The sequence below is a fragment of the Akebia trifoliata genome, chromosome 1 (genome assembly GCF_017979445.1).
Source record: "Akebia trifoliata isolate Shusen 1 chromosome 1, ASM1797944v1, whole genome shotgun sequence".
Taxonomy (NCBI): domain Eukaryota; kingdom Viridiplantae; phylum Streptophyta; class Magnoliopsida; order Ranunculales; family Lardizabalaceae; genus Akebia; species Akebia trifoliata.
The window spans coordinates 36,410,832-36,430,104 of NC_141375.1; the positions used below are offsets into that span (position 1 = coordinate 36,410,832).

General features: G+C 35.4%; 2 protein-coding genes across 2 annotated transcripts; both read left to right on the plus strand.

Moving 5' to 3' along the window:
- Positions 1-377: 377 nt before the first annotated feature.
- LOC147412238 (uncharacterized) lies at positions 378-12,539 on the plus strand. Its single transcript, XM_086458037.1, has 13 exons — positions 378-1,021; positions 2,070-2,225; positions 2,326-2,538; positions 2,624-2,713; positions 2,879-2,995; positions 5,741-6,010; positions 6,606-6,762; positions 8,402-8,479; positions 9,475-9,575; positions 10,488-10,658; positions 10,829-10,903; positions 11,394-11,501; positions 12,035-12,539. Exons 1-13 carry the CDS (start codon positions 635-637, stop codon positions 12,365-12,367), a joined length of 2,256 nt encoding a protein of 751 aa, XP_086314163.1. The 5' UTR covers positions 378-634; the 3' UTR covers positions 12,368-12,539.
- A 1,338-nt stretch (positions 12,540-13,877) lies between these two features.
- On the plus strand, positions 13,878-17,513 carry LOC147412239 (sm-like protein LSM1B). The gene is made up of 6 exons (XM_086458049.1): positions 13,878-14,114; positions 14,315-14,499; positions 15,966-16,034; positions 16,127-16,242; positions 16,338-16,400; positions 17,100-17,513. The coding sequence occupies exons 2-6, from the start codon at positions 14,439-14,441 to the stop codon at positions 17,175-17,177; spliced, it is 387 nt and encodes a 128-aa protein (XP_086314175.1). The 5' UTR covers positions 13,878-14,114; positions 14,315-14,438; the 3' UTR covers positions 17,178-17,513.
- Positions 17,514-19,273: the final 1,760 nt, after the last annotated feature.

A 19,273-nucleotide genomic window follows, 5' to 3' on the forward strand; every position in this document is an offset into this window, starting at 1 on the left:
CAACTTATTGGATAGAGTGCTGTAATAAAATGTTCAGCTGGCACGTAAGTTTACTTTTCTATTGGACAAGATTTCTATTTGCGCATTTTGAGTTCCCCACGTGTCGTGTTGATGCCACCTTCCACTTCCCTATAAATGTATAAAGTATAAAGCATATATTGGCGTTTCAGCAAAATTGTTTAAAAAAAACAAAAGCTAAGCTTTCCTCATTCACCATTTATTCCAATCATATTCGCTATTTTACCACGTGGCTTCATTTCAAATCGCTCGATGGATGGATTAGTATTAGATACAGCGAAGCACGTAGCTATATTGAAGATCACGTGTCGAAAAATCATTCGTCATTTAAATTTATAAACAAAATATATTGTTGTCCCGCCTCTCAAAGCTTCTCGGGCGTAACGAGCTCTTAGGTTGTCCGTCTTCCTTGTATCTAAAAACGTGGCGTCACCAACGCGGGGAAATTGATTTGAAAGCGATTCTGAGAAATCTCATCCGTCTTCTTATCTGCTTCCGCTCTTTCAAATTTCTTTCTCATTCCTTCCTTCCTTAAACCCTAACTCTGATCCTCCCAAGAGGCCAAGAGAGCAATCAGTTTTTTCTTGGCTGAAACATTTTGCCAGGAAACTTGATCATGGCAGACGAGTTCGTGAAATCTGTCGAAGATGGATTGAAGCTTTCGAAACGAATTTACTTTGGGAAAGATCGATCGGTTTCTCCACCGAAACCAGCTGCGATGGATAAATCCCCGCACTCGCACATACCAACAGCTCCTATGGTTTACGCGGTGATCTATGATCCTTCAATCGTCGATAATCCTGATCTTCCGAGCTACCAGCCTCACGTTCATGGACGCTGTGATTCACCAGCTTTGATTCCTCTTCAAATGAATGGAATTGAGATTGAAGCAGGTTGTTATTTGGATACAGCCATTGTAACTGTGAGTGCATCGTGGCGTGTTCACTGTGTTATGGGAAGCCGTAGCTGCGATTGCCGAATCGTGATTCCAATGGGGGATCAGGTGCGTTTATAATTTCAAATTTGAAATTATCACTTTGAAATAGTTAGGTATAGTTATAATAAATGCATAATTTAAAATTGTTAGAATCAATCTTGAGTTCTTAGAAAAAAAGAAAAGAAATCAACGATGATTTCTCATAAATAAAATGATTAAAAGTTCAAAAGCGATGCCAAATGACTGGAGGAGAAACACTCCCATACCTAGCCACACTAAGATTTTTTTATTTTATTTTATTTATTTGGCTCTTGCTAGCAAGTAATCATTAGTGCTTGAGGTCTAAAATATCGATCACAGATCCAAGTCTGTTTTGAGCTAACACTAATAGGAGTATTGTTGGACTTGAGTGAATCATACAATTTAAATGGATGAATGAAAGTAGTTGGCCAAGAAGATCAAAACAGAATAAGATTGCTTTTTTGCTTGTGTAACCATTGTTGCAGTGAGCTTGAGAAATTGCTAGTGAAATGGCATTTTGGTGAAGAGTTGCGTTGTGTGGTTCACAAGGGAGATTTTTTAGTCGTTACTTGATAGTACATACCATAATACTTTATTATGTTGTTATGTGTTGTAATTTGTTATTTTATTAGACTAGCATTCAAGGATTAAGTCTTGTTGTCAGATCCTTACTTACACTCACATTATAGTTATGACTCTGGTTAGTTATATACAAATTTGAGTATTGGAATTTTTGTGTGAAATGAGATTCCACTATGCATAAGTTTTCTAAGGTTGGTCTGATTTTCCATTACTCGTTGTCACCCTGAAGGAACTGTATCTCCTAGTTCAGACCTGTCAAATGATGGGTCCCTCTCCCTCCACCTTGTGTGTGATCTCTGGTCTACAGTCAGGGGAGGAGGGGACTTCTTTAGCTAAACTGATAATGGAAGTACACCATATATTTCTCCCCCTGGTGATAGGGATTTGTTCATGATTTTTCAACATTCTAAATATAACTAGTTGTATTGCTGTTTTATTTCAGTTTGCTTTACATTTTAAATTCAATCCTTGATTATGACTTGTTCTCAAGAAAGTATGATTTGCTTAACAGGGTTCAATTCTAGGTGTTGAGGTTGATGTTCCTGGAAGATTATATTCCACTCAACTGATTGCCTTGGAAGAAAACACAGATATGGAAAAAGTAGCAAAAGCTGAAGATGGAGGCTTTTTATTCAAACCACATATATTTACCTTTATGTTACCACAGGTAACTACATGTTTCATTCTATGGAATTCAAGTTGATTCTTGAGTTTTTGTTGATTTTCCCTTTTGATCATAAATATCTATATGTTACTGCTACTCCTAGGTTGTTGGAGGGTCCAATCTTTCAGTTAAAGTCAGTTGGTCTCAAAAATTATTATACAATGCCGGTCAGTTCTCCCTCAGCATACCGTTTAGCTTTCCTGAGTATGTAAGTCCTGCTGGAAAGAGAGTTTCCAAAAGAGAAAAGATACATTTGAATGTGAATTCTGGTAGTGGAGCAGAACTTTTATGCAAAACAACTAGTCATCCTTTGAAGGTGAGCCTTAGGATGGAGTTTCGATTGAATTTTTTGTATGAAATTCCATAACTTAATCAAGTGGCACCATTGCTCTGTTTGCCAGGAAATAAGGCGCCAAGCTGGAAAATTGGGTTTCTCATATGAAGCAGATGTTATTTCATGGTCAAACACTGACTTTCATTTTTCATTTCTGGTAAGACATGATAGTTATTGTCACCATAAACTTTGTTTCCTATTTTTCTAGGACCGAAGTTTTTATTTTTATTTTTATTTTTATAATACAGATATACTTAATATTGTGATACTTGAGATGGATGGAGAATCGAACTTAATTCCCTGGCTGTCTAAATGTTTGCAGGTTTCTTCAAGTGACATATTCGGTGGGTTGATCTTACAATCTCCATCTGTTCATGATTTTGATCAAAGGGAGATGTTCTGCTTGTACCTTTTTCCAGGAAATAACCCGAGTAGAAAGGTGTGACAGTGCATTTTTTTTTTCTCTAATATCATAATATTCTGTCCTTCTATAGTATTATATAGCATTCGTTTATTTGCATTCTGTTTTCCAAGTAGATTTGAAGTGCATTCATTAACGTATGATCTATTCAATTGTGGGACTATTCCTTGAATATGGTATATACACTATAAGCTACCCTAGTTTGTTCAGATAAGGTTCTGATGATGATAATGGCAATGATGGCATACACATTACGTGCTTTATGTCAATACCTCAAGCCATGACCATTTACATTGATGTTGAAATGTGGAAACTGAAATTAATATCGATCAACGACAACTACATTTTTCACTATCTATTTTCTTAAAAATTTTAAGTTGGTTGTTAGTTATGTCGGAGGCAAGATGTAAATCAATGTTTAAAAAAAAGAGAAAGAAAGATCCTGAGGTCTTGATCAGGCAGTGCAATCCTGAATTGGATAGTAATAACCTATGTAACAAGGACATGGACACGTGTCAGTGTTCAACATGAGTGCGAGGTTTGAGGCATTGTGCTTTAGAATACACTACCCTGCACGTGTACTAGAATCTAAGATTTTCAGTTATATTAACTCAATTATTTTTTCTTAAAATTTTTAATTGGGAATGAAATATATGAAAAATTAAAAAGGAGAGGGAGGGTGGGTGGGTGTGGTTCTTGTCAAAAATCCTAAAAATGATGTGCCCTTGAAATGTAGGAAAAAAATCTGAATTTGTTGAACTAATTGACAAAAAAGAATGAATATTGTGGGAGGGTGGGTGGGTGTTGGCCTTGTCAAAAATCCTAAAAATGATGTGCCCTTGGAATGTAGGAAAAAATCTGAATTTGTTGAACTAATTGATAAAAAAGAATGAATATAGCCAAAGGGCAAAGATGGATCCATGTTTTGGTGATTGGCACTATTTTACACTGGTTGTGAACCTGATGTGACCATCTTCCTATATTCTTTTTTTTGGAAGGTACGCAACAACATTCTTATTTTGTAATTTGGTGCAAGTCGATGGCTCTAAAAAGGTTGACTAAGGTTCAAAAGCTCGTTTTGAGAAAATGTTTGGATCAGGAGAAAAACTGAAAAAGTCTCCATCAAAACACCATGAAACATTCTAAGACATTGAAGCATTCCCAAATTATTCAATGTTTTGTTTTGGTTTTGGCCAAAACTGGAATGTTCCATTGAAACCTTCTGAAATGGCTTGGAATTTTGAATCATGGGTGTGAGGAAGGTCAAATATGATGTGAATGTAGGTTGCAAGGAAAGATAGGAGATACACATGCATACTATGCATTAATTGACGATATGGCCTAAGATATAGTTGAATGGCGATATTTAAAAATAACAGAGAAAATGATAATGAATAAGGACAAAAAGATGTGGGTAATGAAAGTAGAAGAGTACTTATAGTAGTGAATACAATCATATTTGAAGTTTACTTTATTCTGCACTCCTGCAAATGTAAGAATTGTAAAGATCAAACAATGAGAAAATTACTAAAAGAGGGTTAAATATTTTAATATTTACAAAAAAGAATCAATTTTTTAAAAAATTACCAAAATCGAATTAAGTCGCTGGACAGTCCAGTGTTTTAGTAACGTGCTGGACTGTCCAGCGTTTTAATGTTTTAAAATACATTGCTTTACCAAAACTGCCCTCCGAATGATTAAAACGCTAGACTGTCCAGTGTTTTAATAGCTTGCTTTAACACCCCGGCAATTTAGCCTCCATTTAAAACATTTGACGGTCCAGCAAGTTATTAAAACACTGGACCATCCAGCGATTTGATTCGTTTTTGGTAATTTTTGAAAAAATAGATTCTTTTTTGTAAATATTAAAATATTTAATTCTCTTTTAGTAATTTTCCCTAAAACAAAATATGTAACACACATTTTTGTATATATTTTGGAAAGTTTACATCTTAATAATTCATCAATAAACATGGTTCACTTTCGTTCCACAAGACTATTCCTGCAGAATTAATGGCTTTTTGCTACATTCTGTGAAGGAAATTGTGCATACAAAGCTCTCAATTGGCATTTTTTTAAACAAAGTAAAATGTTGTAACCTCCCTATTCTAACCATAATTCAACATACTATAGAAGTATTTTGTGAGTGTAAACTGGAGCTCCAGAATGTGAGAAACCACCACTGAGTCAAACCTTGTATACTTTAATTTGTCTGTAAACCTAACTACATTCTTATGTCATGGAATAAGGGAGGAATTACTGCACTCCCAATTTTCTTGGATAATGCATACTTTCTAGTTTGGTTATGTTGTTATTCAACCTAACAGTTTGGTTGAAGTTGAGCATAGATTTTGCGGGGCTCTCTTTTGATGATTTTGTGTTTGGATCGGATTCTTTGTGTTTTTCTTAGTGTTTTTTTGTTTTTTGTTTTTTGTTTTCTTTGGTTGTTCTGTTGTTTTCTTCGGCTTTGTAGATCTTCGTAGCTTTCGCTTGGGGGCTACCTCAGCCTCCTTCTTTTGTATTTTCTTTCTTCTCCCCTTTGCAATAAAATTTTACACTTTAACCAAAAAAAAAAAAAAAAAATTTGCTATACTGATTTAGGCTCTATTATCACTTCTTAAGAAAACTATTTCACTAAATGGTTTGTATTACTGTCATTATCAATTGCCCACTCTATTTTTTTTTTTAAATTCTTCATACGATTCTTCATTTTAGTCTTTTGTTTGTTAGAATTTCCCTATCTCATTCTAATGAATCTGATAGGCTTTCAGAAAGCAAGTAGTATTTCTTGTTGATATTAGTGGAAGCATGCGAGGAAGGCCCCTTGAGAATGCGAAGAATGCACTTTCAGCGGCCCTTTCTAAGCTCAATTCAGAGGATTCTTTTAACATAATAGCTTTCAATGGAGAGAGTTACTTATTCTCATCGTCCGTGGAACCAGCTACCAAGGAAACAATTGAAAATGCCATTCAATGGTTAAGCATAAACTTCATTGCTGGAGGTGGTACAAACATATTGCTGCCCCTAAGTCAGGTATAGCCTCCTTCTCAACTATTCTTTTGTTGATTTGCCCATAAAATTACTGATTATGTTTCTTGGTCCCTTAATTTCCTGCCTGTATTTGGAATGGAGTAGTTGGTGCTCGACCATACTCTTGTATATATGTACGAGGACATATGGTGTGGTGTTACTTATGTAAAAAATGAAAACAAGTTTCTGCCTCTAAGAATAATGATGAGTTACATCTCTATGCACCAATCAGTTTATAATAAAATTAAATAGTTCTGAATGGTTGTACCTGTATTGATCAACTTTTTGGATCTTATTCACTGCCCAAACAAGAGTGGTTGATTGAGATCATCTGGTATGGTACTCCCATCAAATGGATGGTTTTGATCAATGTGCATGCCAACCATGTTGTATTCATATTGAGTTATATATGCCAACCATCGTGCGCCCCCACCCCCCCAACACACTCACACTTTCAAATAAATGATGCATTATTTTTCTTCATACTGTACCCATTTCTTTTAAACAAATTGTTCATGTTCTCAACACAACCCTTCTGTGACATCAACTCTAACAGGAAACATCTATGGTTCTTGTTTCCCTTTGTGCTTTTTCTCAGGCAATAGAGATGCTGTCCAATACTTGTGATTCAATTCCTCTAATTTTTCTCGTTACTGATGGGACTGTTGAAGATGAAAGGCAGATTTGTGATGTTATGAAGAATCATATGAAAAATGGAGGAACTGTGTCTCTGCGTATTTCTACTTTTGGCGTAGGTATGGAGTCTGTTGTTTAGGTTCCATGGCTGGGAACTATTCTAATTCTATCCTCTTCAATGTGGTTATTGGTTTTTTGACAAGGTTAAACTTGATACAAATTTATGCAGAAGCACTTTTTTATATATACAATAATCTGTCTGTTTTTTCCTACTTCTATTGAAAAGTATGATTGGCATGTAAATTTTTAATTAATGAAGCATGTTTGTTGCATTGTACTTGTTATATAAGTGATTCGGGAACACTTTGAACATGTCATGACTTCATTTGCAATGTAAGATTATTAACTGGGATTCTTGGTGATCATATTTATGGCACTCTCCATGAATGTGAAGAAAAAAGTAAAACACTGCAGATCTTTACTTTGTAGAAATTTAGGATCTTCTGGACTTGTCAAAATCATGTTATATTATGTGTGTATGCGCGCCAGCATGCATTTTGATGAGGAAAAACACTAGGGATTATAGGTGAGAGTGAATGATGTCTAGCTTCCTTCCTCGCTTCTCTGAGATCAATGGTCAGTGTCAGCTTTGGTACTGATTTCATTTTAGTGCCACTGGGAGAAGGTGCTGGCATATGGTCATTCAGTGCAAAAGGCAACACCTGTGCCAAACCATGGCTCTCCAGGTAACTCCTCCAAATGCTTCCCTGGTGCCTCTTCCTCATAGAGTCTTTTGAGGGCCTACGTCGCTCATACTATAGTGAGTGACAATCACTATAGTTGGAAACTACTGTCTTTGGTGGACATGTGCTAATATGCTAGATTTGCCTTCGCTTGTATCAAGGGTCATTCAGTCCATGTTTGTCAGGTTGCTCTCCAGGTCAAAAAATTGATCCAATTCCTGTTATGCCATGTATTCCTCTTTGTCGGTTTATCATGTTTGACCACTCCATTTGTCATTTGTCAAATAGCTCAAGAGTAGCTGGATGTTATGTATCTTACTTGATGCAGTAGTACTGATCCTTGACTTCCAAAAGAATTGACAAAAAAAAAAAAACTCTATTTAATCTCCCTAATTATTTACATGATGGTGAAATTGCATTTCATAATTTTCTGAAGTTTCATCTTATCATTCTGGAGGCATCAGCTGATGATACTAAGAAGGTTATATTTCATGCTCGGTAACCCACTAGCTCGACCATGGTCTTGAGGCTTTCAACTTAATTGTTTTGAAATAAAATCATTCCAATCGGACCAGCTGTTGATGTTAGAAAAAAAAAATCCTTCTTTAGTAACTTTCAGTGATAATCTATGAGAAATAAACTCCTCAACAAGTATTTCTTGACATTGCCATTTTGACTTGAACTGCCACTATGACAAAGCATTTAGGGATTTAATGTGTGGACTACCAAAAAAAATTGATCTCTTATGAAAATGCCTAATGCAAAGAGAATCATTAACTGTCAAGAAAACCACTTCATTGATACATAATCTGTTCTGCTTGGTTTTTAATTAATGTCCTTCAAATTTGTTATTTCTCCTGATCACTCCCATGCACACACATGCATTCAATTTATGATGCTTCCAGAAATTTCGGTGCTAACTCATTCTTTTATATTTCTATAGTTGTAAGTGATATGGTTCATTTTTTTCTTCCAACTGACACTTGTGTAAGCGAAAATAAAATTAAAATTCCAGGTACATACTGTAATCATCATTTCTTGCGAAAGCTAGCACTAATTGGCAGAGGTTATTATGATGCTGCATATGATGCAGGTCAGTTCTGCTCTTTTATACAAATACTTTTGTTATAAGTACTCATTTTGAGCTTCAGGTAGGGCTGGCAACATTTTCAAATTAGATTCTAATCTGGTGTTATCTACATAAAAGTTGGTTAAGACAAATTTTTTGAGAAATGAATATAACTCAACTCACATGGAATTCATACTCTTTTTCATCTGTGTCTGTCTGCATCTCTATAGATCAACATGCTTGATGAGATGGATGATCACTACGTACCCTCATAATCAAAGCCTTACTCCAGAACACAATTTATAATTATGGCAGGTTGCAGGTGCCAGCTACCGTAGTTGGTAAAGTCTTTGGGTGATGATTCCATCGACCTGGGTTCAATGCCTGCCAGCACCGATCAAATTTTATACCTATAAAAAATTAATAATGGCAGGTCAATAAAGTTTAAAGTTCTTAGGCTCATTGTATTTAGACTTGGTTTATCTGTTAGAAAATGGGAACGTAGTTTCATATTTTCCATTATGCTTGTCTATTATATATTATGTTTTCTGCTATTCACTTATGGATATCTGTGCATGAAAAAGGCCTTGCTCTCCAAAATTCTCTTCTTTTCTTCTTATCCTTCTTCAACAAATCCCAAAAACTTCTTAATCTGATGTTAGGACATTTTTATGGGGATTAAAATTAGATCTTGTTGGCTTACTTTAAATTGCTTGGTGAAGTTTTATACTTCACTGTGAACTTGGTTACTCTAATCTAAACACATCATAGACCTTCCCTTTAGGTTGGCCTAAGCCCCTTATTTTCTTAGGTCCAGGTTTTTAATTGAGGATTCCCTTTACTGACTACCTTAAAAAATTATTTCTGTAATTTCTAGAGAGTTTGATTTGCTAAAATGTGATTCTTTAAACATTGAACATGTATCTTATTACCATAAAACAATAAAAGGCAATGTAGCATGATAAGGGCTTCCAATTTGGTAAACTTAAGGCTTTCAGTTTGCCTTTGTGTTTGGCCAGATTCAATTGATGCTCAAATGCAAAGATTATTTACTACAGCGTCATCTGCCATTCTTGCAAATATAGCGATCGACAGTTTTGAGCATCTTGCTGCACTTGAGGTTTTCTTCTCTTTACTCGTTTTATTTATGTAAGCTTTACTGAAGCTTGTTAAAGCCATCCAGTTATTATAGATTTGATTTGACTCAAAGAAGTGGACCATCTAACGGTTTCTATATTATTATATCCTTTGTTTATTTTTCTGCATTGTTTCAGACAATGTCATGCGCATATGTTCACATAGTCAGGGGCGGAGCTAGTAAGGAGCTGGTGGGAACAATTGCCCCCACAGAACTTTGAGACACCCCTATATTTTCAACTAATTACATGCCCCATTTGTCCCCACTCCCTCACCTCCCTCCAATTCCCCCCCCCCCCTTCAATTTTTTGTTGATGACATTGCCTCTTGATCGGGCCTTCTCATATACTAATTGGAAATGACCTAAATATCCTTTTCTTCAACTTCTAACCAAAAACCTCTTAATTTCTCTCAAAAACCATTCATCTTCAAGTTCTTCAACTATACAACTAACCATAGTTTGCCCCCACTACAAGAAAATCCTGGCTCCGCCCCTGCACCTGGTTATAGTTTGATATCTCTCTTTTGATTCTTCTTATACGCCATATCTTGGGTATTTAGATATATTTCTGCTCCTGGGAGTTAATTGATATTTTTCTATGATAATTTCAAGGATGCAATTTTTGTAGCTTGATTACTTTTCTGATAGCAAAGTAATCAAGCTATGAAGGAAGGCGATTTGCAATCTGATCTAATAAGTAAACATTATTTTATCTGTTTGCAATACTGCTGCATTTTTTGTCTATCACGATTATGTATCCTTTGTCATTCTCCATGAAAGTTTGTAATCAACCAACTGCTGATATTAAAAAAATATGCTAAAGTGATTTTTGGAATTTGTTTAAGCAGGATTGATTTCTTTTTTGTCTCATTTGTGACTTATTTTTCTTGGTAGATTTATCCCGTCCACATTCCAGACCTTTCATCCGGAAGCCCTCTGATTGTATCGGGCAGATATCAAGGGGATTTTCCTGACACCCTTAGAGCTAGAGGTATCTTAGCAAACATGTCCAATTTTGTAATAGACTTGAAAGTGCAGAAGGCAAAGGACATCCCTCTTGACAAAGTAAGGTGTTAACTTTTGGACTCGATATTCCCTTAAGTTTTGTCTAAAAGTAAATCTCTAATTTTCTCTGAGGCAGATCATTTCACCTAATATTGTTTCATTCAGTTTTGTCTAGAAAGTAAATATCTCTTCTAATTTTCCTTTTTTTTTTCCTCTTTCATTCTGCACAGGTATTTGTCAAGAGACAAATAGATCAACTCACTGCTCAAGCATGGTTTTCTCAAAGTAAACAACTTGAGGAGAAGGTTTGTTTCTCAATGTTTTAAAAATTGTTAAGAGAGTTTGATTGAATAATTAAATCTGATTGTTGTAAATAAAGAAATGTTCAAAAAATAAATATTTTATATAAAACTATAAATAATATGTTGCTAAATAGCTACAATAAGGATAGACGTGCTATATAAGCTATTCTAAACATATCTTTCACATTGCACACACCCAATGGATTCGGACCATTTTTTGATGAGCTCCAGAGATGGCACATATTCTGGGCTATATGAATCAACTTCTGATGTTTGTGATCATAGGCTTCTGATTTTTACATATGAATCAATGGATTCACCATTTTTTATGAGCTCCAGAGATGGCACATATTCTGGGCTATATGAATCAACTTCTGATGTTTGGGATCATAGGCTTCTGATTTTTACACATGGGGAGAGTAATCTCCTCCTTTCTGCTGTACTGGTTTGAGTTTTTCTCATATAATAAATGCTGTTTCCTCTTATCTCTCAGGTGGTTAAAATGAGTATACAAACCGGTGTTCCTTCGGAGTATACCCGTATGATAATACTTCAGACCGACAGAGAGAAACAAGCCACCAAATCAGTTGTGATGCAAGAGGTATCCCATTCATCTAAAATATTTCAAGTCGTGCTAGATAAATAATGAATTTATTTATAGAACTCTTGTGATGGATAGCAAAGAAAGGGATAATTTTCTGGAAAATATGCATTTGCGACCATGTAAATGTAAACAGACCTTTGTGATAATTATTTTCATAGTAAAAAATAAAAAAGCAAACAATCATGCACAAAGATTTGACTATATTCTATCCTATGATTAGCCATTTTATTCATCAACGAGTTCGAATACTAGTTTAATGAAGAATGAGCGTTGTGGAGCTCCATGCCTGCCCGGTTATAATAAGTAACAAATGCAATGGAAGAGAGGCCTTTGAGACCTTTATTTCTTTATCTTTTTCTTGAGTGACCAATCGGTGATAGCATCCCTGTTATTGCATTCTTTTTTCTGTCTAGAAGGGCCATTTGGTTAGTCGGTGTCCATTATGCTACCTTTCTAATATTCTAACTTTTAACACATCTTATTTCATCTATACACCCTTCGTAAAATTCTTTAACAATTCATGGAAACAGGTTCCCAACAAAGTTGACCTGGAGAAGCTGGTAGACTCCAAAGGCCGCAAGATAATTTTGTTACGAAGCTTGACTATTGGCTTTGGTAACTTGATTGCCACAGCAGAGAACATTCCTCCAGGATTTGGAGAACCCCAACTACCAGAACCAGCAGCGGAGGTCTTTGTAAAGGCCGCTTCCAACTGTTGCAATAGGTTAGGAAATTGCTGCTGTTGCACGTGCTGCATCGATTCTTGCTCTCGGATGAATGATCAGTGTGCCATTGTTCTCATACAGCTTTTCACTGCCTTGGCATGTCTCGGCTGCCTCAGCTGTTGTTCTAGCAATGATTAACTATCCCCAAACGGGTTGTCTGAAGAAATTTGTCAGATTGTCGTATTCCTTCTTTCTGTACAAATATAGTATTCCGATATCTGTGAATCCCTTAAGTGTATTTGAATTATTGGAACTATCACTAACTTTTGTTGATGTTATTGAAAATGTATGATGCAACTTGTCTTTCAAATGTTGAGTTTGTTGATCAACATTTTTTTAGGTGGAGAATGGGTAGGAAGACTGATTGTATTGTAGATGAGGGTGAAGTTCTAAAGGCACAATAACTACTCATATTTAATACAATTGTAATAATAATAATAAAAATCCTATCTATCAATTACTTGTTAACTTAGGAAAAGTGGAGTATATTTTAGAGTCGTGAAGAATCCGCAGTCTTGGTATGTGGCAAGAGCACAGAATCATAGATCATTTTCATCGGGATACACAGGAAAAAGATGTGTGGTTCTGAATCCTTGCCACGTACCCACTCGTGCACCAAGACTGTGTGCATTCATCATTATTCTATATTGTATATGGGCACTTGGGGAACAGCAACTGTCTTTAACCCCCTTTAAAAAAAAAAAAAAAAGTCGTGGATGTCTCCCTGTTGATGATTTTTTTCTGTTATGAGTTCAATGAATCCAGACTTTCTCCCAACTAAAGCAAGCTCCCACATCTTCGACTTCCACCACAATGTGAGTCTTGGGTTGAAACTCTAGGTACACAAGGCGTAGGATCTCTATTCCCCTATAGATTGAATTGTTTTTTAAGTCAAAGAATTGTGGGTTAAAAATTGCATCATTATTCCTCAAGTTGAGTTTTGGATAATGTATTGCTTCATTGATCACATTGAACCTTCAATTTTGTTTCTTTTCTGTACTTTTCTGTTTTTTCTTTTGTCTATTTTCTATTTTATTTTTTTCTCCACCAATTCATCCCTAACTTTTTCACATCATTTCAAACTCTTTTGACGACAGTAGTGTGATTTGCCAAGCATTGTATGATCCGTTCTTGTGACCATAGCCCACAAATCAGAAAGGAAGAAACCTGCTTTGATACCACTTTAATGCAATCAATTATTTGATCATTGCATCTTTCCACAAAAAAAATATATATATATATTTGATCTTTGCTGATGGATTCATGACAGTAGGTGCTGTGATGAATCACATATTTAAAACATATATATATATATATATATGAAAGAAGAATGATCCATTGATATATGTAACCATAACCGTTAGATAATTTGTAGGTTTAGAAATATGTATGTATTCAAACTGTAACCTTGATGAGTATATCAACCACAACTGGGAGGGGAGAACCAGTTTGAGTTTCTAAATTACATAAACTTAAAATTCTAAAAATCTATTTATAGAATTTTTACGCCACCAATAATTTCTTACTTAGACAAGTACAGCTAAAAACTAATAAAGTAATATAAAATCATGACACCTATAGTAAATTTGTAATTGAATTTTAAAAGGAATTATTGCCATTCATTCAGCACGATTAAAGAGTACTAGTGCAAGCAATTGGAATCTTCTTTAATAATTGCCAAACCTTCAGACTTCAGAGTTCAGAGTGAGAAGGAAGGAAAAAAAAAAAAACTTAAAAACTGGATTCACCGAATCTGCCCCACCGCCCTCTCTTGGTCAAAGTTTCTCTCCCTCTCTCTCAATTACACTCGTTGGAGAGGAAGAGATTGAAAGGGAAAAACGAGACCTTTCCAAAAAGAAAGTTGCAGAGCGCAGATCCCAGAAAGGTCCTCAGAAAATCCTGAACAAACCCTAATTCGATTTGTCTTTCTTTTACTTAAAAGCTTCGTGACTGGTTGGATTTGGGTGTTTTATATATATCTTCTAAATCCTTCAGTCCGGAAGAAAAATCTTGTGTTATTCTATCTAGGGTTTTGGAAATTTACTGGTAGAGTCTGAAACTAGGGTTTTGTAAGAAATTGTTTAGGTGTGAGTGGTGAAGGGGCATTTGAGAAAAATCGAGCTGCCAATGCAAATTGTTTCTGTTTTGGACAACTTTTCGCCTATTTTTGAGAAACCGAAAAAGTTAGTGGTACAGAGAATCCGAATCGATGTCTTGGGCAGGCCCAGAAGATATCTTCCTTTCCACCTCTCTTGCAAGCTATCTTGACAGTAATCTCTCCTCTCTCTCTCTCTCTGTGCGCGTCTGTGTGTGTTTTTGAATTGTGCTAGTAAATAGTGAATTAGTTATCAATTCGTTTCTGCATGCTTTGGTTTCATTTCATTGCACGTTCAGATTGTAGAACTTGGAAGGCCAAGAGATTCAATTGGTCTGCCATGTATGTAAGACTCGATATTTTCTGGGTGATATGTTATTGGGGCGATAAAAATCTTACTTGAACTTGAGTGGCTTGGGTTTTACTTGCCACATGGAGGGCTAATGTGCCCAATCTAGACTGTCCATCTTATAGATTACCCCTCCAGATTAGCCACATGTATTGTTACAAGATTCTCTGAATTTTTTCCAAAATTAGGAAAAACTAAGCGATGAGGGGTTGCCCGATGATTCATGGAATTTAACAGTCCATTCACCAATTTATATTTTTGTGTTCCATGTCAACTGAATCAGCCCTAACTTCCCCCTCTCTCCATCTCTTGAAACCTAACTTCATAATGCACCTATTGTATTGCTTAAAAACATTATTTTATAATCCCCAATTTTTCCAATGTTACTCTGAATCTTTCCCGAATTAAACCAATCTGAACTTGGTTACTATCGTAACATGGCTAGTGCCTGTACCATTGTGGCCCTTGAGTTCAAAATATTTAACAAACATGGCAAAGGGGTATCCTCTCTTCCGTGTAGCTGAGTGCTATTGTGCTGCTAGTTGGAACATCGGGAAATACTAAAGAGGTGAATTGCATGCATCCCTTTTGTAATTGCGTGGTTGGATAGACTATGTTTTTGTTCTAGTTATAAAAATTACTATATTTTTTATTAAGTTTATTGTCTTTATTTTATTTTTCTTTTTATAATTTTGTGAAATTTGAATCAACAGAACACACACTGTATTGTCTACTATGTTCCTGACGCATACTGGTTGTTGCAGCTGTACGTTCATGGTTAAGTACTGATATTTTAATATTTGTACCAAATTCAATTGAAATTTGGGAGGAGGCCCTTCTCCCTACCTGTGCACTAGGGAAAGATGTGTTGATTGATTACCCGTGCCATAGATGTGCCACACATGAAGGGATCACAGTCACCACTTGGTTTAGTTATGTAATAACATTTGATATTAACAATCAGCAATTGGTAGTACTCCTTAAGTTTCTATGTACTTGGAATTCTATTGTGAAAGAACTTCTAAATTATTTTTGGTCATTATTTTAGTTCATAGTTTCATATGGATGGTGCTTGTGGTTTAAATGGCTCATTGGCCACAAGTATCATAAATAATCATTGCTTGTTCAGAGAACTTTCCCTAATTCTCCTGCATATCAATTTTTGGTGTTTGTAATGGCTCATTGGCAACCAGTTAACGGCATTAAGGTTCAAATTCTCATTCTATGTTTCCCTAGTTTCACAAAGTTCCTTTTTATTTTTTGGCTCTTAGACATGTTTATATACCTTGCAGAGAAACTTCTCGTCTTGCTGCGGGATGGTCGAAAACTCATGGGAATACTTCGTTCTTTTGATCAATTTGGTGGGATTCCCCTCTCATTGTTTCCTAAAGTTTCATTCACTGGTTTTACTTTCACTTCGATTGCTAATGGAATTTTTATTTCCCATACACAGCAAATGCTGTTCTTGAAGGTGCATGTGAGCGAGTGATTGTTGGAGATCTTTATTGTGACATTACCTTAGGTCTATATGTTATCCGTGGGGAAAATGTTGTTGTAATCGGCGAGCTGGTAGAACGTCTTATCTGTTATCCCCAGTTATTGGTATTTTTGTTTGCCGAAGCTACAACCTAGTTATTTTCTCTGGATTTCTTTTGATTGGACAGGACCTGGAGAGGGAGGAGCTTCCCCCTCATATGACTCGTGTCTCAGCTGCAGAGATAAAAAGGGTTAGTGCTACCATTGAACGTTCATTTTGTGCTTGTATTGAACATGACTATCAATATCTTCAATTTGTATACTTGTGAATGTCGGCTTGCGTAGATGGATGATAGTTGTTGGCGTACAGTATATTTCTAGTTTAGTAAAATATGCTGACATGGATAACATATGCATTGCTTAGTTATAATATTAGAGAATAATGTGCCAGAGAAGTAACAGAAGAATATGCCTTTACTTCTATTTGGTTTGGAGTGTTAGTCATAACACAGATGTGTCATGTGCGTGTGTAGCAGAATGAATCAGTAGTCTAGGAGTGCAACAATTAGGTCAAATGAGTAGTCTCTCTCTAGTGGCAATGGAGAGCGACAAACTGACATAGCTAACAACTTGTTCATGTCATTTACGTGTCTCTACATTTTTATGTGAACTTTTCTGATTCCATATGTGAGACAAGATTCAGTCTAATAAATTGTCTAAGCCTCAGGGGACCTGCTTTCCCAATTGATATTCTGTAGATAGTATCAGACATCACTTTCTGCCATTTATAGCACCCATGAAGGTAGAAAAGTTTCTGATTTACAGCCATCCTGTTTTTCGATAGGAAAAAAGTACCTAAATATTTGAAGTCATACAGATTAGCGGATTAGCAATTTTTGTGCTTTTGATATTATTTAATACAACTTCACATCATTTTCTAATATGTACAGGCACAGAAAGCAGAAAGGGATGCTACAGATCTGAAAGGCTCCATGAGAAAGAGAATGGAGTTTCTGGATTTGGATTGAAGATTTACTTGTACAACATACCAGCTCCTGCCATTTTCATTCAGTGAGTTCTTGCCATGTCATGTGCTCCGCAAATATTAGCGCGGTACCACCGAAGCAGTGGAAGAGAGCTATGCTTCTTCCTTTTTCCTCTCGAAATTCCACACTGAAGTTGGTCTCTCTTCTATCTTCTTTTCCCAGTTTGCTTACCCCGATAGGATCTGTAACAGTTCTGAGGAGATAGTTTAACAGGGTTGAGTATAAAGATGTTCTGATTTCTCTTGGTGTTTTAGAATAAAAGTGGTGCTTTATTTATTATTATTTTTTAATGGAAATTGAAGGTAGTTCTGATCAGAAGGAGCCTGTAGTTGAGGTCCTGAGGTTCTTTTTGGGTCACATTGAAGATGAAGTAGCTAAATTCCTCATCTTTATTCCCTCACATTTCTGTTAGCTTCTCTCTATCAATGGCCAATTTGTGGAGAAGCGTGATGAGTTTTTTGCTCTAAAGTCCAAATCCCATTAAAATGGCATTTCAGTCCAGACACTCAAATTCCTTGTAAGATGAAAACCCCCCTTCAGAAATCGGTGGCATTTAGAGGCCCTTATGTGTCTCTTCTCAGTATTAAGAAGTGAGATGGTTGCCATGTGCAGTAACCCCTACCGTTTTGGTGAATATTTGAGATGGTCTCCCCATCTGTCATCTGACGGATGACATCTCTTGACTGCATTCTTCTCTGAGATACCAATGAAAACTGTCCTAAATGCCCTCATCTTCAATCTCCAACTGCTCCTTTGGGTTTTGTTTTTTTTTTTTAATCCCATAATTGGATCTGTCTTGTCTTCAGCCTCTAATATACAACCTTTGTAGATTATATCACCTTCAACCATCAAAATTCAAGATCAAAGATAGGATTTTTGGGGAAGTTGAAGATGATGAATTCTTGGGTAGAATTTTTTTAAATTAATGGTTTTCTTTGATTGAAGATGAGTCTAAATAAGATTAAAAGAATTTTCAATTTGACGGCAATTGATTTTTCTAAAAAAATGAACGGATTTTGGCTGGAGGTTGAAGTGGAGGTCATTTAGATTTTTCGCACACATAATGTAATATTTATTACAAGAAACCAAAGGAAACAAAGGTCAAGACATCTATTGTTTACAACAAAAACTATCAAATAAAAAATTAAAATGCTAATCTCTTAATTTGAATACTCTGAATCTATAAAAATTTGGTAATTTCTTAAACCAAAAAAATCCATTACACAAAAATAGGGATTAAAGTCATCAAACTTCATTGGATTTTTTTAATATTCAGGATCGAAAATTATCACGAACTTATAACTTTAACAAGGAAAATAAATTCTTTTTAGAGATACTTTTGAAAAATTCAAGGTTGTGGAGGTCATTAATGTCCCTATGAGATTTGAAATATATTTATTTAACCTCAACTTAATCCTTGAAATTTTTTTATCCAAAATTCCATCTTTGGCTACATAAATCCTATCTTGTTCTCGAGGTTGTAAGGTTGAAGTAGTTAGATTAATCTCAAGTTGAAGATTGTTTACTCAAGATTAAAAATGACAGGCCGTGGAAAGAAAATTCAAGCATTTTTCATTGAAGAGGAGGGCAGTTAGGTCATTTTGCAGTATTCCATTAAAGAAGGGAAAATTACTTAAAGGACCCTCGTGGAAGGGTTTCTTTCTAAATATTCCTTAAGTTTTCGGTGGTTGCTTGGCAAAACATTTAGTAACATTTCTAACGATTGAATCACCTAACCGTTTGAACTCATCGTTTTCATTCAAAAATTGGAATTTTGACATCTCAATCAAATTTTAAAGACTCCATTCTACAAGAAAGGATTTAAGAAAGAAGAAGTCATTTTCAAAGGTTTTTTCATTTTTTTTCTTAGTTTTTGGATTCACGTGATTTACTTGTCCAAAATCCTATCTTGAGTTGAGATTTCAAGGTAGAAGTAAATGAAAGCTTAAGGTTGAAGATGATTGGTCTTGAAGATGAAAATTAGTTGACTATTTTGAATGAAGAAAAAAAAAAATCAAAGATTTTTGTCTGCTTGATGAAGAACATGGTATTTCAATCCTTTTTCATTAGAATATATA

Excerpts from the sequence above, each read along its gene's own strand:
- LOC147412238 (XM_086458037.1), top strand. The coding sequence starts at position 635 with ATGGCAGACGAGTTCGTGAAATCTGTCGAAGATGGATTGAAGCTTTCG. Across the intron at positions 6,763-8,401 it reads TATTTCTACTTTTGGCGTAG|GTACATACTGTAATCATCAT; the intron begins GTATGGAGTCTG and ends TTAAAATTCCAG. Across the intron at positions 10,659-10,828 it reads AGGACATCCCTCTTGACAAA|GTATTTGTCAAGAGACAAAT; the intron begins GTAAGGTGTTAA and ends CATTCTGCACAG.
- LOC147412239 (XM_086458049.1), top strand. The coding sequence starts at position 14,439 with ATGTCTTGGGCAGGCCCAGAAGATATCTTCCTTTCCACCTCTCTTGCA. Across the intron at positions 14,500-15,965 it reads TCTTGCAAGCTATCTTGACA|AGAAACTTCTCGTCTTGCTG; the intron begins GTAATCTCTCCT and ends TATACCTTGCAG. Across the intron at positions 16,243-16,337 it reads TTGTTGTAATCGGCGAGCTG|GACCTGGAGAGGGAGGAGCT; the intron begins GTAGAACGTCTT and ends TTGATTGGACAG.